This window comes from Lathyrus oleraceus, chromosome 6, assembly GCF_024323335.1.
Source record: "Lathyrus oleraceus cultivar Zhongwan6 chromosome 6, CAAS_Psat_ZW6_1.0, whole genome shotgun sequence".
Lineage (NCBI taxonomy): Eukaryota > Viridiplantae > Streptophyta > Magnoliopsida > Fabales > Fabaceae > Lathyrus > Lathyrus oleraceus.
This window is the reverse complement of record NC_066584.1, coordinates 111,827,052-111,853,595: the sequence shown is the minus strand read 5'-3', so window position 1 is coordinate 111,853,595 and position 26,544 is coordinate 111,827,052. Positions and strand designations below refer to the sequence as shown.

At 38.9% G+C, this 26,544-nt stretch overlaps 1 protein-coding gene across 4 annotated transcripts; it reads left to right on the top strand.

The window, feature by feature from the left end:
- The first annotated feature begins 1,164 nt into the window (after positions 1–1,164).
- LOC127093258 (uncharacterized) lies at positions 1,165–26,544 on the top strand. Of its 4 annotated transcripts, none has more exons than XR_007792502.1 (2): positions 1,165–1,876; positions 19,299–19,561. XR_007792502.1 is itself a non-coding variant. In XM_051032167.1 (2 exons), exon 2 carries the CDS (start codon positions 23,510–23,512, stop codon positions 25,823–25,825), a length of 2,316 nt encoding a protein of 771 aa, XP_050888124.1. In that variant the 5' UTR covers positions 1,165–1,876; positions 21,361–23,509; the 3' UTR covers positions 25,826–26,544. The 4 variants fall into 4 exon arrangements, 1 of the variants encoding a protein (XP_050888124.1); XR_007792501.1 differs by lacking the exon at positions 19,299–19,561 and adding an exon at positions 15,729–16,447; XR_007792503.1 differs by lacking the exon at positions 19,299–19,561 and adding an exon at positions 14,525–15,712.

Genomic DNA, 26,544 nt, shown 5'->3' with positions numbered 1-26,544 from the left:
CAAAATGACCTATAATCTTTCACCATAAAAAAATGACTTTTTAAGCAAAACTAGCTCTTGACTTCAACATGAAAGTTGTTTGGAATGTCATAAGGAGCAACATTTTCCTTGGAATCATTTTCATATAAAAAAAATCGTAGGAGATTGGGTCTAGGGAACCCCAGTTTTGACTGGTTGACTTTCTCTGGTCAACCACCATGAACCATCTTGCAAACTTGAAATTATCTTGATCTCTTGGACTCATGGAGGATCATATCCTTATGAAATTGTTAGCGTATTTGATTCGTATTGCACTAAAGTCTATGAATAAGGGCGAACACTTTGAATAACTAGGGCATACGCTGCGCACGCAAAGTCACTCTAGACAAGGATATGAGAAACTTTGTCTCATTATTCCTTATTACTTAAGGCTCGTATCGTACAATTCGAATCGTATTTACCAAGTGTTGACCTTTGATTTATCTTGTATAACCCGTTGCTTGGTATGACTAAGGATGCCTTGATTGAAGATCTGACTTGAGGTTTTGAGCTCCACAACTTACGGAAAAAGTCTTATTAAGTGACCAAGGGTCTTTTGGTCACTCAATTTAGACTGTGGGATTATACAAGTTCAAAGGACTTAATTGATCAAAATTACTTCTGATCAATTTGAATTAAAATGTTTGAATTGGTTTGAGAACTATGTTAAAACCTAATCTAAAGGGTAAAGTTGAATCAAACTATCCTAGGGGATCATGTTATAGTTAGTCATGTTTTGATAAAAAAAATACTATGTTAAAAATTCTAAGGGAGTATGTATTCATGGTCAAAGAACCAAAATAAACCCTAAAGGGATAAAATGGTCTTTTCACAAGATATCGATATTTAGTTAAATTTTTACTCATGATAGTACAATTAAGAATTAATTCTAAATCCTAATTAATATCAATTTTTATATTCCCCCAAAATCTAGTAAATCCAAAAAATCCTAATTAAATCCTACTTTCTAATCTAATCAACAATTACACTAATCAATTCTAAATACTAATTAAACTTATAAAGTTTCTAATAAGAAAAAAAATCCTAAAATCCTAATTATTATCTAATTACCAAGCCTAATTAATGTCTAAACGCCAAATCAATTCTAAAAATCAACACTAAAATCCCAAGCTTAAACACCAAGAAGTGGAATCAAAGTGAAATAAAATGTAGTACAACAAGGGGGTATCGAAATTGGGCTAGGGGTGTAACTAGCAGATCCAAGGTCTGCCAGGTCCAAACGAAGTGCCGGTCCATCCGAAGGCCGAAAGAAAACTTCCTACAGTCCACAAGAAGACGTGACTTGGGTGTATGGTACGGATAGCAGGTCGTTTAGGTCGTTTGGGCCTTAAGCCCAAACCTAGTCCAAACTCACATGGCAGCTACCACCATAAGTCCTTCTTCTGAGTCTCAGACACTCACTGGTCGGTCGCGTTCACTTCTCTTCCGCTTCGGTTCAAACACTCTCGCGATTCCGATGAACATTAAAGATCAATCTCCGATTTGAACTGAGGACTTCATTAATTTTACTGCAAGTCTTCACCGAACTGGGACGCATCACCGTGAATTGAGACAAACACGAGCTTCTCCATAAACGCAACATGACGCTTCTCTCATCATGCTTTTCAGTTCTCTCATCTCGAATCTCCAGCAAAATAAACAACAGGAATTGAAACTACTCGAAGTTCACACATCCGGATCTTGAGTTTGTCAATCGTCGTCTTTACCATATTCGGGATAAATCGGCAGTGAAATACCATCGGCGTATGAGGAAGATCGAGCTATGAATTACAGTTGAGTCAAAGAGAAAGCTTACCGTATTTGAGTTCCGGTGCGGTGGATCTCTGGGAATCAGTAGGTACGTTCCAAGCTTTCTTCTCCTTCTTCTATAATCTTCTTGCCTTCTTCCAATGTGTTCGTGTGTGAGAGATAGATGAGAGAGACTAACTTGATAGCAGAGATCAGATTCCAATTTCCGGGGAGTTATGCGATTCTGATTTCTTTGTCTCTAAACAAAAACTTGTGATTGAAGGTGAGTGAATGATTTATAGAGTGAGAGTGTAACTTATTAGGGCAGTAGAGTTTGGGGCAGGTGGTTACAAGCTCGGGCACCATTATCGAAATTTTTTCTGATACAACTCTGTTAAACAATCAAGCAATAGTAAGTATGGATAAAAGAAACAAGTATAACAGATAACAGATGAACCAGATAGATGAAAAGATGCACAAAAAGGGTCCACTGAAATGATTGAATTAAGAAATGAGGTAAGGATCAAATAAAATCAAGATAAAAGACCTCTAATACATGGCCTATGAGATGAACAAGGGAGGATCAAAAGATCTCTTCAATTACCATAAGCAATCCCTAAGTCAAACATCGATCATAAAGAAGTCAACTGAAAAATCGAGCCAACTTAAAGGTGGGGTCAGGACATCATCATCCCAAAAAGATTTTAAAAATAATGAAAATTGACACATAAATTAATTGAAACAAAACAGAAGTCAAACCAAAAGTCAATCAACAAGACTAAGTTAAAAATAAATCAAGAATAAATAAAAAATGTGAAATAAAAATCTAAGAAAAAGTCAGGTTGACCATGGGGCAGTGGTCAACCTTCATCCCAAAAATCAAAGGCTAAAAATAATTTTAAGACATAAAAATAAAATCAAGAATTTAATGTATGCTAAAATGGACCACTTGGAATGAATAATTAAAATAAAATATTAATACTAAATAAATACGAAAATAAAAATTAAATAAAATTAAATAAGGCATTAAGAAATATGGAAAATATTTTTGGGTATTTTTATGAACAAAGCAAATATTTTAAATTAATTAAAATCACAGCAGAAATAAAAATGGGAATTAAAGGAAAATGGAAATGGAAGTGTATTAGTGCTGATGGGCCAGGAAATGGGGGTGTGGAAAACGAACAGTGGAAGGCCCACGACCCAAGTCACCACTTAAACCAGGTGTGACAAAACGAACAGTGGAAGGCCCACGACCCAAGTCACCACTTAAACCAGGTGTGACACTTAAATAACATTTTATTAAAAATAACATGTGACATAACATCAATTGGTCAAGTTTACTTAAGTGACTAAAAGACAAAAAATAAATAGATGGCCAGGATTAAAACATACGCGACGGATCCGATGGTTCTCAAGACGACACGTGGTCGTCTTCTTCATTAAACCAAACCCTAGCCATGCCATGCAACAAAAACGCAGAAAATGCAGTGGTTTTCTTCAAACTTCAACACCAAAATGCGACCATCGTAGTGCATCAAAACACACGAAATAAAGCCCAGATCTCAAGTATGAAATGCAAGGATTAACATGGTATCTTTGTTTAAGTGAAACAGTAGCTTAATCATGGAGAAAAATTGTCAACAAGATATCAATATGGACACGGATATGAGCAAAAAAATAATAACACAAATTCAACAATGAACAGTGCCTCGTACTGAGGACTTCAGAAGCAAGCATAGCATATGATTAGTATGGTAATGAGCATGATGGTGAGCATGGTAAACAGGCATGAAGCAAGCATAAGAATGAGCATAAATGTATCAACAACATAGCTATGGAAATGGTGCAAGGAAGTTACCTAGTGGAAGCTTGGTCCACTGCCTCTTGACTATGGAGAGAATAGAAGGAAGGTGATGCTTCCTTGGTGCTTCAAAAGTTCAACTCAAAAGCTTGCTGAGAAATAAAATCTGCTCTCCAAATGAACTTGCCTTGCTTTGCTCGAAAATTCCAATGCCTCCTTTCAGGTTTAGGGTTTATGGCTTAAATATGGTGGGTCTAATGCCTTAATGGGCCCTAAAATAATCTGATTGTCCATGAGCAAAACAATGCAAGTTGGGTGACATTTGGTGAGGTGTAGAAAGAGGGTACGTGAGAGTTGTTATTTTGGGCAAAACTTAAGTGAGTGGAAATGTTGCTGCATGGCCAAATGAGGTAACAAAACAGGGGCTAGGTTTTTGCAGCATAGCATGGCTGGTTTGGCAAGCAAGGAAACATTCCAAAGTGGTGACTTTGTGGCCATATAACTTGATGATCAAATCACCAATTGATGAGATAATGCAAACAGTAGAAAGATATCATGGAGCTTGGCATGTTTCATGTTGAGCATGAGTGGAAATGATGAGTGGAAGAAGATGAAAAATGACCCTCAAGATCGTGTCACACCATTGCAAAACTGGTTGGGCAAGTTTGGCACAAAATCTGCCTAGAAATTTCAAGTCATGGTGCCCACTTTAAGTGAATGTATCTCTCAAACCATGGATCCAAATGAGATGATTCCAAAGGGAGGTGAAAGAAGACATGGCAAGGTATAATTGTTGTGAAGAAAATAATTTCAAATGATGCCTTGAAGTGCAAGAAAACTGGCCAAGAAGGTTTGACAAACTTGAAGATTTTTAGACTTAGAAATTTTTCTAAGTGTCCTAAAAATAAGCCTAACTTTGACCAAGCATAACTTTCTCAATTCTGATCCAAATGGAGCAAACTTTATATCTATAGAAAGCTTGGAACAAGAGGAACAACTTTCATGTTGGAGAATTTTCAAATGGAGCTTTTATCTTGATGGAAGATGGGCTTAAAGTGAGTGCAAAAATCATAAAAACTTGCCCTAAATGGAAAGTCAACCAATTCCAAATTAAGTAACCTTTCCGATTCCCGATTAAATGATGAATCCATGATCCAACCTTGATCAAATTTCACATGTAGGCTCCCCTAGGCATGAATTTTGAGATTCCACTCTCAAAAAGTCAAGAGTTGACTTTTCTGGCCCCACAGTTGACTTTTCACAAATTGTCTGATTCCCGACTCCAGTGATCAATTAAAGCACTTCTGGCTCAAATAAAACGCTGATTTTTTGTATGTAGACCCTTGTGGACATATGGAAGGCCATGGAAAAGAGTTTCACCCAAAGAATCAGAAATAAACTGATTTTATACCAAAACCTAATTTTAGGGCCAAAATCGGGGTATGACAGTTGCCCCTATTTAAGTATCTTCAACCAGAGAATATGAAGTAGGACGACCTTCATATGATCATAGGAGAAGATATTTAAATACTAAGAAAACCATGATTTTGATCCTGAAATGAAAATGCTATGATATGATATGCATGGATGCAAGATTCTTTTTTTTTGAATTTTTATCTGCTAGGGATATGGTGAACCCTTAACAGGAGATGCTACTAGACAGACCAATCTGTGGGGAATGCTGATGGTCCACAGGGAGACAGACAAATGGTAAAAACCAACTCGCTGGGGAAAACAATCTTGCTGGAGAATCAGACACACACTAGAGAGTACTCAAAGTGAAATTCGATGAATGACACTTAGAATACAAGAGATTTCGGCAGTGAGTTCACACATGACTTACTAAACCCGAATAAGAAAAAAATTCTACAACAGGTTCATACATGACCTGATAACACTAAAACAATCATAGAGAAAAATTCTTCAAAACAGGTTCATACATGACCTGGTAATACTAGAATGAAAGCTCAACAGCAGGTTCATACATGACCTGACAATGCTGGGGAATATCAAGAAGTTCTGACAGCAGGTTCAGACATGACCTAACAAACTCAGAAAAATTCAAAAAGAGTATATCAACAGGTTCATACATGACCTGATGACAAACTTGAACATTTTGAGAAAATTTCCACAACAAGTTCATACATGACTTGACGACACTGGAACAAAAGGCTCAGCACCAGGTTCATACATGATCTGACAACACTTGACTATTCAAAGAGTTTTCAACAGCAGGTTCATACATGACCTGACAACACTAGAAAACCCAAAGAAAACTGCAACAACAGGTTCATACATGACCTGATAATATTGGAAAACATGCAAAGCAAGTATCATCAATAGGTTCATACATGACTAGGCACTTTAGAATACATCAGACAGTTCTGGAGATTTCTCACGAGAAATTCATCCGATCAGAGATTTTTGAGATTCCCAACAGGGAATTTATGCAAAACAAAGATAAGTAGGAGTCTTCTTATAAGTAGATCATCCACGCAAAAGGCTATGATGATTCTTTACAAAGAAATCGAACAAAACCATCATCATTGGAGTTTTCTAATACGAAAAAAACCTCCAAGCTTCTGGGAATTCCTCAAGATGATGAGTCATACATGACTTTCACGGAACCGTCAGAAAAGACAGGGTATTCAAACTCTCTGTACGTGCCAACAATAATTGGACTTTGACCGTAAGCAATGGATTACAACCAAACTTTTAACGGATATGTGCCAACAACAATTGGGCTTTGACCATAAGCAATGGATTACAACCAAACTTTTAACAGGTAGGTGCCAACAACAATTGGACTTTGACTGTAAGCAATGGATTACAACAAGCTTTTAACAGGTAGGTGCCAACAACAATTGGACTTGCCCAAAGGAAATAGTAAAATATTCATTATCACACTAGAGTTTCCCAGCAACAACTGGACTTGAAATAAATCCCAAGGACTATGGGATTTTTTTGTCAAAAAGAGATACTAGTAACCACTGGATTTTTGATGACAATGCCAGTAATGACTGAATTTTGGAGATGCCAACGACGACTTGAACTTTTGAAACGATACTAGTGACAACTAGTCTTTGAGTCAAGAGATAACAATCAACAACGGGACCGTAGGGGCCACACGCATGAGTACAAAGTACATTTTGAACCATGCATGATTTAATTTTTGTTTTATGCATGATATATGAATGATCATGATATGCAATGCTGACAATAGACAGACTGGGAGTTTGTAGGGATTGTTTATAGAGATTCTGATTCCTCAACACCAATAACTCAAACCCGTACAAGTAATAGGCGTACTCAGAGGGGAATCTATTAAGATTGACAGTTATAAATAACCAAAGGTCCACCCTTCCAGAGGATTAATAAGTTGTGTTCCATGGAGATTTTTGTTGGTGATCCAGGAGTATTTATGCAATCTTGAGGCTTTCGGGAAAACAAATGATTTTCTCTTGATTTTCACATATATCAAAGTAATTTTGTTCCTTTCACTAAATTTCAAATTCTTTTCAAGTTTCAAAATTTCATTATTAACAAATAAATGACACTTCGCATAACAAAGGAAAACATAGAAGAACACAATTAACAATAATTGATAGGAAAAACTTGTATTTTATTCAAGGATGGTAGCACACAAATGGCATAGCTCCATGGAATGTTACAATTTTGGAAAATGGCAATAAGGAAAGGTTTACGTTGAATTCAGTGACCACTAACATCCCCAATAGATATGATTCCCCAAAACCTTGCTTCTAAGGGGAGTAACTGGATTGATCTTCCGCCTCAGATTCCTCGGTGTTAATCAGTAAAAAACTGATGCAGTTTATGCCTTGTGCCCCTAACTTTTGCCTGGATCGCCCTTTCGGGTTTTCAATCCACCGGGACGCTCCTTTTTTGCCTAAGTTACCCTTTCAGGTTTTCAACTTAGCGAGCTATCCTTTTTTTTATTCATCCCCAACTTCTTCCTGGATCACCCCTTCGGGTTTTTGATCCACCGGGATACCCCTCTTTTGCCTAAATCACCCTTTCAGGTTTTCTACTTAGCGTGTTTTTATTAGGCATAGTATTTTTTAACTGCATCAGAGTTCACGGGGTGTGAGAGCTCTTCATCATCCATAGTTGTGAGAATCAAGGCACCTCTGGAGAAGGCTTTCTTCACAACATATGGCCCTTCATAATTGAGAGTCCACTTCCCACGTGAGTCCTTGCGTATTGGCAAGATCTTCTTGAGCACGAGGTCTCCTTCTCTGAATTCCCGAACACGTACTTTCTTGTCAAAAGCCCTCTTGAGCCGTTTCTGGTATAACTGTCCATGGCGCAAAGAAGTCATTCGCTTCTCATCTATGAGGTTTAACTGATCAAATCTATTTTGAATCCATTCAACCTCTTCTGCTTGGTCTCCATTAAGATTCTCATGGAAGGTATCTCCACTTCAATTGGGAGAACCGCTTCCATCCCATATACCAAAGAGAATGGGGTTGCCCCTGTTGAAGTGCGGACGGAAGTCCGATATCCATGCAGTGCAAAGGGTAGCATTTCGTGCCAATCCTTATAGGTTTTCACCATTTTCTGCAGGATCTTCTTGATGTTTTTATTAGCGGCTTCAACAATGCCATTCATCTTTGGACGATATGGTGAAGAGTTATGGTGCTCAATCTTGAAGCTTTCGCATAGTTCCTTCATGGTCTTATTGTTCAGATTCGTCCCATTATCTGTGATGATCCGGCTTGGAACTCCAAAACGGCAAATGATCTCTTTCTTGAGGAACCGTGCAACCACTTGTTTTGTCACATTAGCATAAGAGGCGGCTTCTACCCATTTGGTAAAGTAATCAATGGCAACCAAGATGAAGCGGTGACCATTGGAAGCTTTGGGCTCGATGGCGCCAATCATGTCGATGCCCCACATTGAGAAAGGCCAAGGTGACGTCAAGACGTTTAGCAGGGTCGGAGGCACGTGTACCTTGTCGGCATAGATTTGACATTTATGACATTTTCTAGCATAATTGAAACAGTCAGATTCCATGGTCAACCAGTAATAACCAGCTCTCAAAATCTTCTTGGCCATGGCATGCCCATTGGCATGAGTTCCAAAGGATCCTTCATGAATCTCCTTGATCAACAGGTCCGCTTCATGTCCATCCACGCATCTGAGTAGAATCATGTCGTGGATTCTCTTGTATAACACACCATTGCTTAAGAAGAATTTGGATGCTAACTTCCTCAATGTTTTCTTGTCAAGGGTTGTTGCATATGTTGGATATTCTTGATTTTGCAAAAAGCATTTGATGTCGTGAAACTAAGGTTTACCATCGGCTTCCTCTTCAACCGACTGGAAGTAGGTAGGCTCAACTTTCCGCTCGATCTGAATGAGAGGCGCTTCGTTATGGAATCTAACTTGGTACATTGAAGCCAACATAGCCAAAGCATCAGCAATTTGATTCTCAGTTCTCGGGATATGACGGAAAGTGATTTCGTCAAAGTATTTTATTAGTTCCATGACATAGGCACGATATGGGATCAACTTGGTATCACGGGTTTCCCATTCGCCTTTGACTTGGTATATCACCAAGGCTGAGTCTCCACATACTTCGAGGATTTTGATTCGGAGGTCAATTGCTGCTTCGATGCCTAGGATGCACGCCTCATATTCTGCTATATTGTTTGTGCAATCAAAACACAACCTTGCTGTGAAAAGAGTGTATCCACCATTCGGATTTAATAGAACATCTCCTACGCCATGCCCCATGTAATTGGAGGAACCATCGAACATGAGCTTCCACCGAGATCCGGGTTCAGATCCTTCATCAAGTCATGGGATTTCACAATTTTTTACTACCATAATGTCTTCATCAGGGAAGTCAAATTTCAACGGATGGTAGTCTTCAACGGGATGGTTTGCCAAGTAATCAGACAACACACTTCCTTTAATGGCTTTCTGAGATACATATTGGATGTCATACTCAGATAGTAACATCTGCCAACGGGCGAGTCTTCCAGTTAAAGCGGGCTTTTCAAAGATATATTTTATTGGATCCATTTTTGAGATCAACAAAGTAGTGTGGCAAATCATGTATTGTCTTAGACGACGAGCGGCCCATGCTAAAGCACAACAAGTTTTCTCCAAGAGTGAATACCGGGTTTCACAATCGGTAAACCTCTTACTCAGATAGTAGATGGCATGCTCTTTTCGGCCGGTTTCGTTATGCTGTCCCAGCACACATCCCATTGACTTTTCAAGCACAGTTAAGTACATAAAGAGTGGTTTCCCCTGAACAGGTGGAATTAGAATAGGGGGCTCTTGCAGGAATTGTCCGATCTTCTCAAAAGGCATTTGGCAGTCAGAGTTCCATTCAACTGCTTGATCTTTTCTAAGCAACTCGAATATAGGTTCACACATAGTAGTCATATGAGATATAAACCTAGAGATATAGTTCAAACGTCCCAGGAATCCTCTAACTTCTTTCTCTGTACGCGGAGCAGGCATTTCTTGTATTGCTCTAACCTTGTCTGGATCTACCTCAATTCCTCGTTGACTAACAATGAAACCAAGCAACTTTCCAGATCGGACACCGAAGGTGCATTTAGCAGGATTCAGCCGTAGTTGAAATTTTCGAAGACGCTCAAATAGCTTTTGCAAGTGATCTATATGATCCTCTTCACTTTGGGATTTTGCAATCATATCATCTACATAAACCTCAATTTCCTTGTGCATCATATCATGGAAAGGAGTGACCATTGCTCTTTGGTAAGTTGCCCCGGCATTTTTGAGACCAAATGGCATTACCTTGTAGCAAAATGTTCCCCAAGGGGTGATGAATGTGGTCTTTTCCATGTCTTTTGGATCCATCTTAATTTGATTATAACCCGAGAATTCGTCCATAAAGGAGAAGACCGCGAACTTAGCAGTGTTGTCTACCAGGGTGTCAATATGTGGCAGGGGGAAATCGTCCTTTGGACTAGCTTTGTTTAGATCCCTGTAATCAACACACATCCTGACCTTGCCATCCTTTTTGGGTACTGGTACAATATTAACTACCCATTGGGGGTACTTCGCAACTGCTAGAAAACTGGCATCAAATTGACGTTTCACCTCGTCACAAATCTTTAGAGCCATGTCGGGTCTCGCTCTTCGGAGCTTCTGCTTCACTGGCGGGTAATCTGGCTGTAGTGGTAGCTTGTGGACAACAATATCAGTATCTAAACCTGGCATATCCTGATATGACCAAGCAAATACATCTACATAATCTTGTAGCAACTTGATCAATCTTTCTTTGATGCTTGCCCCAAGTGTAGTCCCAACTTTGACCTCTTTCTTTTCTTCCTCAATGCCAAGGTTGATTGTATCTACTGGTTCTTGATGCGGTTGAAGGGCCTTTGACTCGTGCTCGAGTAGCCTTTCCAATTCTTCAGGGAAATCACAATCTTCCTCACTATCCTCTTCCGCTTGGTAGATGGGGAGTTCAAAATTATAGGAAGTAATGGGGTCACCGAATTCAACTAGTTTATTGATTATTCTACATGTTTTTTAATGATGGTTTTTTTAGAAAAATGGAAATAAAAAGCAAAAGAATTAAAAATATTTTTGTAGTTTTTGAAAGGATTGCCATTTTAAGGAAAGAAAAACAAATGAATGAATGATAATAATTTGAACAAAATGCTTTTTATTTGTCATAATGATTTTGAAATTTAAAGTGGCCCTACAAATGATCCGTTAGCCTTGGGCAGAGCTAAGGATTTTCAAAAAATAAAGGAAAACACAATTACTTTGACACAGGAAAAACTTCTGGAATCTCAACTGCTTCCCAATTTGTTAAGGCTGCTCCACACCGATATATCAGATTTGATGCTTCTCCATCTTCAGTGTCATCTTCAACGACACCAACTTGATCCCCATGGATAAATCCTGTGCTTAGGAAAACTTCTTGTATGCACCGTATGCGGTCCTTTGCAGGGACCAGGGCTCCTTCCTTAGCAGAAGGCTTGTACCCCAAACCAAAACGATCATTTTTCTCGCTGACATTGATGACTTTCCCCCAACCTGTAGGACCTCCACTTTCAACTCCTGACCTTGCACTATTCAAAGAGGCGAACGACAAACTGGTTTTCTCAGTAGGATCCTTTACCTTTGCAAGTGTGGCATTGGATGTTTCAAGTGCTTGGAAAGAGGTCTCTAAGGCATCCTCATCAGCCTCGATATAACGGAAAGAGGAGAGTTGACTAATGATAAAATCTTCTTCACCCGAGACAATGACGAGCTTGTCATCGACAACAAACTTCATTTTTGATGTAAAGTAGAAGTCACTGCCCCAGCAACAAAAAATGAAGTTTATTGTCGATGACAAGCTCGTCATTGTCTCGGGTGAAGAAGATTTTATCATTAGTCAACTCTCCTCTTTTCGTTATATCGAGGTTGATGAGGATGCCTTAGAGACCTCTTTCCAAGCACTTGAAATATCCAATGCCACACTTGCAAAGGTAAAGGATCCTATTGAGAAAACCAGTTTGTCGTTCGCCTCTTTGAATAGTGCAAGGTCAGCAGTTGAAAGTGGAGGTCCTACAGGTTGGGGGCAAGTCATCAATGTCAGCGAGAAAAATGATCGTTTTGGTTTGGCGTACAAGCCTTCTGCTAAGGAAGGAGCCCTGGTCCCTGCAAAGGTCCGCATACGGTGCATACAAGAAGTTTTCCTAAGCACAGGATTTATCCATGGGGATCAAGTTGGTGCCGTTGAAGATGACACTGAAGATGGAGAAGCATCAAATCTGATATATCGGTGTGAAGCAGCCTTAACAAATTGGGAAGCAATTGAGATTCCAGAAGTTTTTCCTGTGTCAAAGTAATTGTGTTTTCCTTTGTTTTTTGAAAATCCTTAGCTCTGCCCAAGGCTAATGGATCATTTGTAGGGCCACTTTAAATTTCAAAATCATTATGACAAATAAAGAGCATTTTGTTCAAATTCTTATCATTCATTCATTTGTTTTTCTTTCCTTAAAATGACAATCCTTTCAAAAACTACAAAAATATTTTTAATTCTTTTGCTTTTTATTTCCATTTTTCTAAAAAAACCATCATCAAAAAACATGCAGAATAATCAATAAACCAGTTGAATTCGGTGACCCCACTACTTCCTATAACTTTGAACTCCCCATCTACCAAGCGGAAGAGGATAGTGAGGAAGATTGTGATTTCCCTGAAGAATTGGAAAGGCTACTCGAGCACGAGTCAAAAGCCCTTCAACCGCATCAAGAACCAGTAGATACAATCAACCTTGGCACTGAGGACAAGGCTTTCACAATTCTTCATCATAATTATCACTTACTTCCATTGATTTCTTCAATTTAGATGACAAGGCTTTCAAAGAAATATCCATTTTCTCTTCTTTACTTTTCTCTTTCTTTTCTGAACCCACTTCGCTGTCCGTGAGTCGTTTCAACTCATTTTCATGTTCAACAAGTTTCCCAAACACCTTTGTGATGTCCAAAGTACTAAGATTGTTAAATTATTTTATGGCGGTAATCTTTGGTTTTCATTCCCTGCACATAGACCTTAATATTTTGTTATCACAATCTTTGTTTGAAAAGTACTTTCCTAAGTTGTTTAGTTTGTTGATTAAGTGAAAGAAATGAGTCTGCATGGAATCCACATATTCTTTGGATTCCATACGGAAAAGTTTGAACCCCTATATTAACATGTTTATCTTAGAATCATTAACGTCTTAAGTTCCCTCATAAAGGTTTTGAATAGCGTTCCACATAGTTTATGTGCTCTTATGATGTGAAATAAAGTAGAACACTTTCACACTTAAACCTGAGATAAGTATTTTCCTCACCTTCAAATCATATGAAGCCTTTTTGGTTTCATCATCTATCTAATCCTTTGGGTGTTTAACAACATCATCGTCGCCTTTTGGGATAAAAGGACCGTTAGTGAGTGCTACCCATAGATTTTTGTCAACTGATAGTAAATGTACATACATGTTTTCTTTCTAATAAGCATAATTCTTGCCTTTTAAAATTAGGTGTTCTATTATACGCTCCCTTTGGATCATCATCGTCAGCCATATTCCCAAAATTTTGAGTTGCTTATACCTGATCAAAAGACCATCTTTGAGGCCAATTTTTGGGTAAGAATATGGAGTAGAGAAACAATCTCGAGGGGGTGAATAGACCTTTTAAAAATTTGACCAATTTTCAAAATGAAATATCAGAGTTTTTCAATGAGGAAGTCTTAAAGCGAAAAATAAAGATCTTATACTTCAATTGGAAATCAACCACGAATACAAATACATAATTCAAAAATATCTCAGATTGATTAGAGATTATATCCAAAGAGTTACAAACTGCAAGAATTGACAATTCATAAATTACACGAGATGTGTTTTTTACAAATCAAAAATTTCTACAGGATTCTAACGCCACTAGTCCTTAGATTTTAATTAGCACTAAAACACAAATAGGTTCCAATTCTAACAAAAACCCTAAGCTTATGTAATACATCGCTACCAATAGGAATTAATGATAAACTACACTAAGAAAAGATTACCTAAGCATACAATAACCTGCAAAAACTAAAATGAGAGAGAGAGAGAGAGAGAGAGAGAGAGAGAGAGAGAGAGAGAGAGAGAGAGAGAGAGAGAGAGAGAGAGAGAGAGAGAGAGAGAGAGAGAGAGAGAGAGAGAGAGAGAGAGAGAGAGAGAGTACACCTGGATGTACAGTGGTTCGGCTCAATCGTCCTCGCATGAGCCTACTCCACTTTCCAATGGTTCCCCACTAAAAGTAGATCTTCCATTACATTTTGACAAATATTAAACAAGTTCATACAATCACTAAACCACAATAATGCTGAGAAAAATAAATCTTCTATCTGAATCTTGACTTGTATACAACTTTGACACCAAAATCTCTGTGAAATCTTTACTCGATTCTCGCTTCTTTAATCTTCCAGCTTCACAAATCTTCCCCAAGTCTTCGTGTGTGGTAATCACCTTTGATTCCACTGATTTCTTGAGCGATGAATTGTCCGAAGATTGAGAAGAACTTGTAACCTACCTGTAGGCTTCCACACAACACTATGAAGGTCAACCTGGAGAGAAGAACCTCATATCGTTTCACTGGAATGTGTCACAACCAGTTACAACAACCACAATCATGCAAGCTTCTAGAAAATATTTACCAAACCTTGAAGAAATGTTAGTTTCAAGACACGTCTCCCTCAATAATTACAAATCTCCATACTCAAGATCTTAAATCAAACTAGAGGTTGAAGATGAAAGATATTTTGAGTTTTCAAAGTTTTGAGGTTGTTGATTTCACGCAATCACACTTTTGATTATGAGATTGCTTTAAAACTTTTTTGTTATAAGATGACAAAAAGAATTTATATTTGCTGGATATTATGCAAAAAATAAGTAGGTGAAAATGTTTGTTAGATACGAGTCAAAAGCATTTGTGATTTGAGTAAAATGAGCAAGTAGAGTGGAACAAGACCAACATAAAGAAAAGTTACCCATTTCATGTAAGGCTCATGATTCGAGACATGAAGGCTCATGATTCGAGTCATGTACAAAGCTTAATTCGAGTCAAATTGGTCAAAATCAAAAAGGAAAATATGAAAAAGCTTGTGATTTGAGTCATGTAGAATGTGTGATTTGAATCAAATGAGGCATTGGCTAACAGGAGATATGTGATTCTAATCATAGTATTGCATGATTTGAATCATGTGTAAACTTTGATTCGAGTCACGGACATCATAATCTTCCTATTCTCCTCTGTTTGATTTGATTCAAGTTATAGATTGTGAGTGAATCGAGTCATACACAATAAATCTTAATTTTTTAAGTTTTTCAAAACAGTTCCAGATTTTACTCCCCATATAACTTGAGCTAACCTCAAATATGGTTCTTATTCCATTAACTAAAGTAGTTGGTGTAAGACCCCAATTTTGACCCTAAGATCCCTCATGGCATCATAACATTGCATTTGCAAATCCTCAAGGATCATAGGCATCTGGGTTCCCCTTGCCTTTGGGTGAGACCTCTTGTGAGTGGTTTGTGATCACCAAGCATGCTTGGATTGTATATCATTGCTTTTCTCATTTTATTTACTAACCAAAAGCACAAAAATATGTCACTAACATTTCTTGTTTATAGCTTGAGCAGTCACGAGGCCCAAAGCTTCTAGATGATCCTTTGTACAAAGATATGGCCAAGAGAAGATGAAAGCAAGCATGGTAATGGTTCCCAAAGATCTCATCCACCAAATATGCCTCCCTAGTATCTCAATTCATCAATTTGATCAAAGCAAATCAAGAGGTTTGAGGTTTGTGTCCCAAGGAAACCCTAATTCATCTAATCATCCACACTGCCTTGCTCATGAAGCAACCTCAGCCCATGGTCAAATGCAATCAAGGGAAGTTCTCTAATTCATCATTTCATGCATATTTGAGCTTATTTGAGTGTCCTCAATCATCAATTAATCAAGATATGAGTTGTGGACTTGAGAAGTTGATCAGTCAATTCATCTGACTATTTTGAAATGAACTGACACCTAACTTTTTATGTGTTGGTGAAATGGAGATGATCCCAAAATCAAAACTGTTCTTAAGGGAAATATAAACAACTTTCATGTTCATCAAAATTCTATTTGAAGCTTGGAAGGTCATCTCCCATTCCAAGACATTATAGGTCATTTTAACTGAAACCCTAATTTTGGGTCAACTTCCCAAGAACATAACTCATTCATTTTTCATGATTTTGAGGTGGGATCAAATGCATTGGAAATATTATTGTGTCTAATTCAAATGTTATGTTTAACAAAAGTTGAAAATCTCAAAATAAATACATGTGATAATGCAAAACATTATAGGTCACTTTGGACCAAATGCATTGAAAGGCAAAAAAGTCCAACTTCAAATGCCCATAACTTCTTCATCAAAAATCCTAATGATGCGAAATTTAAGTCCATCTTCATTATCTTGAAAAGATCTACAACTTTGATGTTGGAGGTTTTTCCATTTGAGGCTTACATCATCAAAACAGAAGGGCTTGAAGTTGGTTCAATTTGACAAAATTCTCAAAGGCATGTTTTGCACTATGAACTTCATGGTCTGTTTTCATAAATTTCCACACTTCAAATGAGTTTTTTTCTCAACATAACATTTGTTCCTTATGTCAAGACCTTTCCAACCATTACCCACATGCTTATGTTTGGATTTCCTAATTGGCATTTTCAAAGAGATGAAGTTTTAGGCACAATTATGCAATTCATGATGAAGCTTCATGCACAAGCAAATACCATTCAAAATGCACATCCATTTCACTTCAGAATGAGCTCAGCTTGCATTTTCACTTGATCTTGGGCCTCACATGCGCCTGTACAGGCCCATGCATGGAGGACCCAACTTCATGCACACGAGTTTGATCACCCATGCCTGGCCTTTCCATCTATAAATAGAAGCACCATTTCATTCAATTGGGATCCCTGAATCAATCTGAAATGCTGCAGAAATCATCCCAAACCATACTCTAAAGGAATTTTGCTTTTTCACTTGAAATTTTCAGATCCAATTCTCAACTTCCTTGGTTGATTATTGGACTCTAATTCCTTAGCCTTGCCTCATTTCCATCTCCAGAACAAACTGCAAGCAAGTGTGTTGAAGGATCGTGCTCCACAGATCTGTATTTAGAAGGTTGATGTTCAAACTTTTTTGCTTCGAAACTCTTCATTTATAGCTTGTTTCTTATGTCATTTTGCTTGGCTGAAGTCCTCTCAATGGAGGCAACTTGTTGATGCTTTTAATTTTGCAAATCCATGAAGTTTCAGTTGAACACCACATTTTCCAACTTCTGATTTCTCTTACCATGGAGATTTAGAATGAAAATGGATGGTACAGGGGTGATGTACATCACCCCAGCTTTCCAATGATATGAGGATCGCTCGTTTCCATCAAGTTTTTAGAACCTGCAACTTTGGCCGGAATCCCTGGACTCGACGGAGAAGACGGTGGTGTACACCACCGTCTGTTTGCCAGGTTGAATATGGTCCCTTGGATCTGATTTCCAGATCTAATCTCCACCTTCCATCTTTATGACTTATTTTAATTCAGTGTGTGGTTGCATTGACTTGGACTCATGGTGAGCGCGCGCCTCTGGACCATTAGATGTGCCAGGTCAATTAATGAAATCCCATCCAACGCCTCTCCTTTTTTCTGATTTTCTTAATTTCCATTTTATTTTCTTTAATTCCATTTTATTTCAAAAATTCATAACTCTCTCATTTTTAATCCAAAAAATATGGGACCAATTGCATTATTTCTCTTTTTAATTTTAGTTTCTAAAAATGATTTTTAATATTTTTTATTTCATTATTTGATATTTTTTGTGAATTTTCTCTTTTCTGTTTATTTTTAATTCATTTTAAATAGTTTTTGATATTCAAAAACTACAAAAATATTTTCTCAACCTATTTGAATGATGATGGATCTATGAAAAATATTCTCATCAATTTTTTAATTGATTTGAGATTTATTTGAGATTTTAGTTCAATTAGGTCATTTTTATTCATTTTTAATTGATTAAAAATAGTTTCTGACTTTTAAAAATGCTGAAATTTTTTGTCAAACTTTGTTTTTGACCTTGTTGAACTTAGGATAAATCACTTGGACTTTCAAAAGTTGATTTGAAGTGATTTTGAAGTTTGACCTTTCTTTAATATTTTAATTCAAGTTTATTTTCAAATATTAAAATGCCAAAAATATTTTGTTCATGTCTTGACTTTCAATCTTCATCCCATTTCTGTTTTTGATTGTTTGACCATGATCCTCAATGTCATTGGTCAACACTTGTTGATTGGTACATCCTATTTCATTTAATACACTTTATTCTTTCCATTTTCATTATCCATTATTCATCTCCTTCTCCTTCTTCTTTCTTTTTGATCAATGAGTTAAAGGTTGATAAGTTAGTATTGATTAGGGAGGCTTAATCTTCATTGACTCAAATCTAATTCATCTTGATCAATTGATCAAATGAATGACTTTGCATTAAGGATAGGTTGCTTCCTAAATCATGCAAAGGACTTAAACCAATACAAGATCAATTCTCATTTTCTTTTGGCATGGCAAGTTGTTGGAACTTGGTTCACTAATCAAGACTTCTAACTTGTGTTGTTGCCTACATTATTATTGACCGGCCTCAGATAGTTGTGACTTCTACATAAGTCCAATTACGATTGCTTAACATAGCGCTAAATTTGCCTTATGGCACACTAACTACTAACACTAACCATTAACCATTAACATTTACTTTTGCACTTTACTTTTATGCAATTTACTATTCTTGTACATATTATTCATTTGTTTTTTTCTTTGATCACTTGAGCACATGTTTATGTTAATGCAATTTTCCTTTTGCTCACTTGAGCACATATAATTGTATATATATCATTTGTGTTTGTGTTTTGTTTTGATTGTTGTTGACCACAATACAAAGAAATGGACAAATGGACTTAGACTTTAGGACTTTCCCTATGCAAATTTGGAGTCAAAGAGCAACTAGGCATTGGGCCTTTAGAGTGCTATAAAAGTCAAAGAGCAACTAGGCATTGGGCTTTTAGAATGCTTAATGTTGAAAGATGACCTTGAAAGGACCAATTTCTGAACTCTTCTTGTCCATTCCTTGTTTGTTTGCTAGAATCTTTTAATATGTGTGTTCTTGTGCTAGGGATTTCAACTTGATCCAAATTGAGGAACCATTACCATGAGCTTCTAAGAGAGAGGGATCCAAGATACCTTGAGGAGCTTTCCAGGAGTTCATTTGATTGTTGATTGCTTGAGTTTATGCTTATGTGATTGCTTATTCCAAAGGATGGGAGCTACTTGGATCATCAATATGATCTCAAGAGAGGAACTCCATTTGTGGTTTTTACTTCTTATCCCTCACCTCTTGTATGATTAGGATTTTAGCCATTCTTCTTCTTCTCTCCACTCTAACCCAAGCCAAAACTTTTGTGCAAACATTTAACACTTGTTTTCAACATTAGAAACCTAAGCCTTATGCTTTTGATTTTCAAACTTTCTCTTCTTAACACTTATTTTGAATTGAATCTTTAAATCCACTTTGACCATATTTTTGTAAATACTTCTCATTGGTAAATATAACCCATTCAAATGTCTTTTTGTGGTTTCAATGGCCACCTTCTTAATCAAATTTTTTCATAACCTTTAGCTGTTAGGTTTGAGTTATCCTTGAGGTAGATGTAATACTCACCTATATCCTTAGTGATGGACAATGAGTCTTCCATGCTTATTATAGGGTTAACCCCTCACTAGCATGTTGAAGCTATCCTCACATGGTGGATTTGTGGTTTTAGGTTGAGTTTTCTCCCTTGGGTAACAAAAGACCTTAAGGCTTTTGGACCAATCAATTCACCCACTCATTTTTGAGATTTTTACCCTGAACTACGAGGTTTTGATCCTAATCTTTTTTAAGATGGTACGTAGGAAATGAGTTTATCCATCCAAACACAAAATGTAAATAACTTGTATATTCTTTTCTCATCTCTTCAATCATGTTTGCACAAATAAATTTTCACAAAATACCAACCTTACAACAAATGTGAAAAGGGCTCCCTAGGAGTACCTAGGATGTTTTGGGTGCTTAAAACCTTCCCATTGCATAACCAACCCCCTTACCCAGATCTCTGACATTTTTACTAGTTTTTTATTTGATAAAACTTTTAGGTTTTTGTTCGCTTTCTAACCATTCCTTTAGATAAATAGAAGTGCGGTGGCGACTCGACTTGTATGGTTTACCTTGGATTTAGTCAATATCTCTAATGGTAACGAATACCCCGCTACAGAAAAGTGGCGACTCTGCTGGGGATAAAAAAAATTTGCCTAGTGGGTTTTGCCTACTCTTCATATTTGTCATATTGTTGTGTATATTGTTTTGTGACATATTTTTGTGCAATTTGGGATTACTGTATTGTATGTAATGATTGAATTACTTGAATATTAACTCCTTGTATGCTTGGTGATCTTTGTGAGATGAGTTCTATACCCGAACTCGAGTGCACTTAGGATAGGAGAATGACATAGTCTTGTTGACTTGTGTGGAGTTATTCCTTAACAAGTTGGCTTGCAAGTCCATTCACTTGGTGGAGGTCATGTTGGGATCTATAATGTCACACAAGTAGTTGTGGTTAGACATTACTCTTTCCAATATAGACCTTAGAAGCCAAGGACCTTAGTTTACCAAGCCCATCTTGGCCTATTCTTAGGATGTAGTGTGAAGGTCGTTCAAGTGTAAGATTTGATATGATTGTTACGCGATACTACGCTCATAAGAGTCTCTCTTGAGAATATTTTTGGAATAGGAGTAGTCGTTTCTCCGATAATATTCGAAAGATGGGATTATGACTATGGGAACCTCTTGTAGAACATGTTTGGCAGGTTAAACCCTAGTACACTCCCTTTGGGTGGTTCTAAACCGAGACTTCATGCTCGTGACTTGCAACAAACCCTTGATTCGTGGTTGATCCGTTCATGTATCCTTAATATCAATGGAACTTGGGTGTTAATAAGGTGTAAACCATAATCCACCAAAATGGATGATTGATATTAAGGATGATATGATCCATCCCATGACCTTTGTTTGGTGTGCTTTGCTTAATCCTTGAGTGTGATTGTTGCATTCATGCATTCATGCACCCATTTGCATTCATGTCATCAAAATAATAAGAAAATCTTCAAGGAACTTAAGAGGTCTATTTGCAAATTTTCAGACATGGAAAGACAAAGAAGGAATACAAAGAAGTACAACTTCAGACAACCAGACTTGAAAGAGCTAAGGAATTTGACATCCTATGTATTAGATCCTTTAGGGTTCAAGGCTCGTTTTGGGAAGCTTCTTCCTCTTCTGACTACTCAGGTGGATGAAGGATTGATGAGTGTATTGGTGCAGTTTTATGATCCTTTATACCATTGCTTCACATTTCCGGATTTTCAGCTTTTGCCCACGCTTAAGAAATATGCCTATCTTGTGGGCATACCTATTCTAGATCAGTTGTCGTTCAGTGGCTTAGAGAGTAGTCCTACTTCTCGAGAGATAGCTGATATGTTGCATATAGATGAATCACTAATTGGTGCTCATCTGACTACCAAAGGTGGAATTCAAGGTCTCCCTTCTGAGTTCCTCATTGCTCAAGCTACTATGTATGGGAAGGCCATGAGTGAGGATGCCTTTGAGGCCATATTTATACTTCTCATCTATGGGTTAGTGTTGTTCCCCAACATCGACAAGTTTGTGGATGTGAACGCTATTAGGATTTTCTCTACTCTTAATCCCGTTTCGACCCTGTTGGGTGACACCTATTTTTCTTTGCATATGAGGAATGCAAAGGGTGGTGGTGCCATTGTGTGCTGTTTGCCTCTGTTGTATAAGTGGTTTATTTCTCACTTACCGCAGACAGTCGCCTTCAAGGAGAACAAGGGATGTCTACGGTGGTCCACGAGACTTATGTCTCTCGCTAATGATGATATCTTTTGGTACAACCGTGTGTATGATGGTGTGCAGATTATCGACTCTTGTGGTGAATTCTCCAATGTACCTCTTCTTGGTACACGTGGTGGGATTAGTTACAACCCTATTTTGGCACGTCGTCAGCTTGGGTTCCCCCTAAAGGATAAACCCAATAACATTCTGTTAGAAGGTGTGTTCTTTCAGGAGGGTAAAGATCCCCAAGGCTTGAAGGGCAGAATGGTCTGCGCTTGGCGCAAGATTCATAGGAAAGGAAGGAAGGAGTTAGGTCCTAAGAATTGTGTCGCTTTGGAGCCTTTCACTGCTTGGGTCAGGAAGAGAGCTTCTGAGTACCTCATGTCGTACGAGTATCCGAGACCTACATCTTTGGTTGAGGTTGGGCCTTCAACCCTCCCTGACCAAGGAGTAGAGGAGTTGAGAGACGAACACCGTTCGCGTGCTTGGATCCGTGAACGAGAAGAGTTGCTTCAGCAGATTAAGGAGAAGGATGCTTTGATTGAGTTTCTCGAGCATCAGGTTATTGATGATCCTGATGATGCATGGACTTCTCTACTTCCTCAGTCCTCCAGGTTTTGGAAGAGGAAGTACGATCGACTCTCCAAGGAGAAGGCAAATATGGAGGCAGCCTATGAGGAGGGGGTGAAGAGGCTTCGTGCATCTTATCTTCCTGTGTCTCGAGCTTTAGATGATTGTTTCTAGGGATCCATAGGATGATTATTTTCCCCTTTCTCTTGTATTTGGTTACCAATGCTGTACTTTTTGGTGTAAAAAATATTTTCCAGATATTATTGATGAGGTTGTTTCCATATGAGATAAAAGTGTAATATTTCCCAAAATTTGCATATAGAACTCTAAAGTTCCTCTGAAATAAAAAAACAAATCAGATGCACAAGCATTGCATGCATCATGTGCATAAGCAGGTTTTGCTCCAGGCTTCTTGTCCTTTGGTCTAACTCTGTGTTCTTCATTTATTTTGAAGACAAGCTGACTCACCGGTACTACACCAGAGCCAACTCTTCAAGACTGATGGATAATTTGGAACAAGAGAACCGCGAGCTGAAGGAGGAAGTAGCCAAATTGACTGCCCTGATGGAGTCATTCTTGGCTGCTCAGAGCCAGTCTTCTCCAACACCCACAACTCCTCCCCAGAGGACGGTCATTTCTGAGATCGTAACTTCTATTGTGCCTGCTGCAACAGCCCACTTTGCGCCATCTATGCCAGCCGGGTTCCCTTGGGGAATGCCTGCCAATTTTATGCCAGAGGGTTTTTCTCCTACTCTTGCTTCTTTGTCGGCATCTAGCCCGGTCCTTTCAGTGCCACCTCCCTTCGTGCACACATTGCCAAGGGTTGAAGATACCATCTACCATCTGAGGGCCCAGATGTTTATGAGAAGATGGATGATATGAAAGACCAATTCCTTGAGCTTCGCAAGGAACTGAAGACTTTGAGGGGGAAGGACCTCTTTGGTAAGAGTGCTGCTGAGTTGTGCCTTGTGCCCAACGTGAAGATTCCTATCAAATTCAAAGTGCCTGACTTTGAGAAGTATAAGGGAAACACTTGCCCTCTCAGTCATCTTGTGATGTATGCTCGCAAGATATTGACGCAAACTGATAATGATCAACTGCTCATCCACTATTTCCAGGACAGTCTGTCCGGTGCCGCTCTCCGGTGGTACATGGGTCTGGAAAGTTTGAACATCCGCTCTTTCAACGATCTTAGCGAGGCCTTCGTCAAGCAATATAAATATAATGTGGATATGGCTCCTGATAGGGACCAGTTGAGGGCGATGTCTCAGAGAGAGAAGGAGACCTTCAAAGAATACGCCCAGAGATGGCGCGAATTGGCAGCTCAGATAGTGCCACCCCTAGAGGAGAAAGAGATGACCAAGATCTTCTTGAAGACCTTGAGCTCATTTTACTACGAGAGAATGATAGTCAGTGCTCCCTCAGACTTCACCGAGATGGTGAATATGGGAATGAGACTGGAAGAAGGGGTCCGTGAAGGACGTTTAACTCGAGATGAAGGCTCTTCGGAAAAGAGATATGGAAGCTTTGCGAAGAAGGAGGGAGAGGCACATGCTGTGTCTTCCCATGTCAAGAGAAGACCCTATGTGAAGAGGAAGATTGCTCGCCCAGTCAATAACCAACATCAGGTGGCTCATATAGCACCTGTTTTCAGGGAAGCTCAACATTATCAACAACCACTAACTCAGCAATATCAACAACAACAACAGCGTCCACAACAGCAGGCCTACCAGCCTCGAAACAACAACAACAATGCCAACACCAACTACGAGAGGAAGAGGGTCACCTTTGATCCAATTCCGATGACTTATGTTGAACTCTATCCATCTCTGATTGATAAAAAGTTAATCACTCCGCGAGACCCTCCCGCTGTAGCTACTAACCCCCAGTGGTGGTACAAGCCTGAGCTTCATTGTGTGTATCATTCCGGTGCTCCCGGACACGACGTAGAGAACTGTTATCCCCTGAAGACCAAGGTGCAAGACCTTGTGAGAAGTGGGATTTTGTTTTTCGAGGACGTGGGTCCGAACGTGAAGAAGAACCCATTGCCCGAGCATGGGAAGTCTGTTAATATGGTCCAGGACTGTCCTGGCAAGTACAAAGTTAAATATGTCAGCCATATCCGACAATCATTGGTTGAGTTGCATCGCTTGTTGTGTGATTATAGCCATTATGAGCATGACCACGATAGATGCAGAGTCTGTTCTGTTAATGAGAGAGGATGTCGCCAGGTGCGCAGAGATGTTCAAGAGATGTTGGACGAAGGAGTCATTGAGATCCTTCAGAACAGAAATGTTGACGAAGATGCTCCCGAAGTCAACGTAATTTCTCCAGTTTTCCGGATACCTGAGCCTGTTGTGATCAAGTATGATGGTAGCAAGCAGAAGGCTGCTCCTGCTCTGACTATCAAGCCAGCCGGACCTATACCATACTCCTCCGAGAAAGCAGCTCCTTATCGCTATAATGTTGTAGCAGTAGAAGATGGGAAAGAGTTGCCCTTGCCCTCTTCGTCTGTTGTTAATATTGCTGACGTCAGTGGGTTGACCCGCAGCGGTCGTGTATTCTCAACTCCGTCAAAGCCTCAAGGTGAGGCTCGAGGAAGTGTTGATGCTAATTTTGTTGAACGCCCGATTGGGAATGTTGTGAGCGCTCCGAATCCGGTACTTGCTGTTAAACCCTCCTCTACGTTGAAAACTTCTGCTTCTGCTGGCCCGAGTGGCAATACAAAAGAAGATTGTGATGAGATGCTAAGGCTCATCAAGAGAAGCGAGTACAACGTTGTAGACCAGCTCCTACAAACGCCATCCAAAATATCTGTGTTATCCTTGCTATTGAATTCAGAACCACACCGAGAAGCTCTGCAGAAGGTGTTGGATGTGGCGTACGTGGATCACGACGTCACGATAGAACAGTTTGATAGTATTGTTGCAAACATCACCGCTTGTAACAATTTGAGTTTTTGTGACGCTGATCTCCCCGAGGAGGGAAGAGACCACAACTTGGCATTACATATATCTATGAGCTGCAAGGATGATGCCATGTCTAATGTGTTGGTAGACACTGGGTCATCGTTGAATGTATTGCCGAAGACCACTCTCGCGAAGTTATCATATCAGGGGCCTCCCATGAGGCAGAGTGGAGTAGTTGTGAAGGCTTTCGATGGGTCTCACAAAACTGTGATTTGAGAGGTTGATCTCCCAGTCAAAATCAGACCAAGTGATTTCCAGATTACCTTCCAGGTTATGGACATTCACCCATCGTATAGCTGTCTCCTAGGCAGACCATGGATTCACGAGGCTGGCGCCGTGACATCCATCCTACATCAGAAACTGAAATTTGTAAAGAATAAGAAGCTGGTGGTGGTAGGGGGAGAAAAGGCTCTCCTGGTAAGCCATTTGTCTTCCTTCTCTTATATAGATGCTGAGGATGAAGTTGGAACGCCCTTCCAAGCTTTATCTATTGCTGAACTTATTAAGAAGGGAACTCCTTCATTTGCTTCCTATAAAGATGCAAAGTTGGCCATTGAGCATGGTGCAACTGCTGGTTTGGGGCAAATGATTGAGTTAGAAGACAATAAGTCCCGGGCTGGCATAGGCTATTCTTCTGGGGTCTTCAACAAGCAAGGTTTGTTCAAGAGTGGGGGTTTCATCCACACCGGTCAAGATGAAGAGGCTGCTGCCATTTTGGAAGAGGATGAAGAGGATTCTGGAAATTTCATCATCCCTGGAGGGGTCTGCAATAATTGGGTCGCTATGGATATTCCGACAGTTATCCATAAGTCAAAGTAATGTTCATTGTGTTTAAAAACCCTTCTCCCATGCCAAAAGGAGAAGTGATGACATTGTCGGCGCATAAATACAATGATGTTTTCATTCAATAAATTCATGTTAAATGTTTGTTTTTC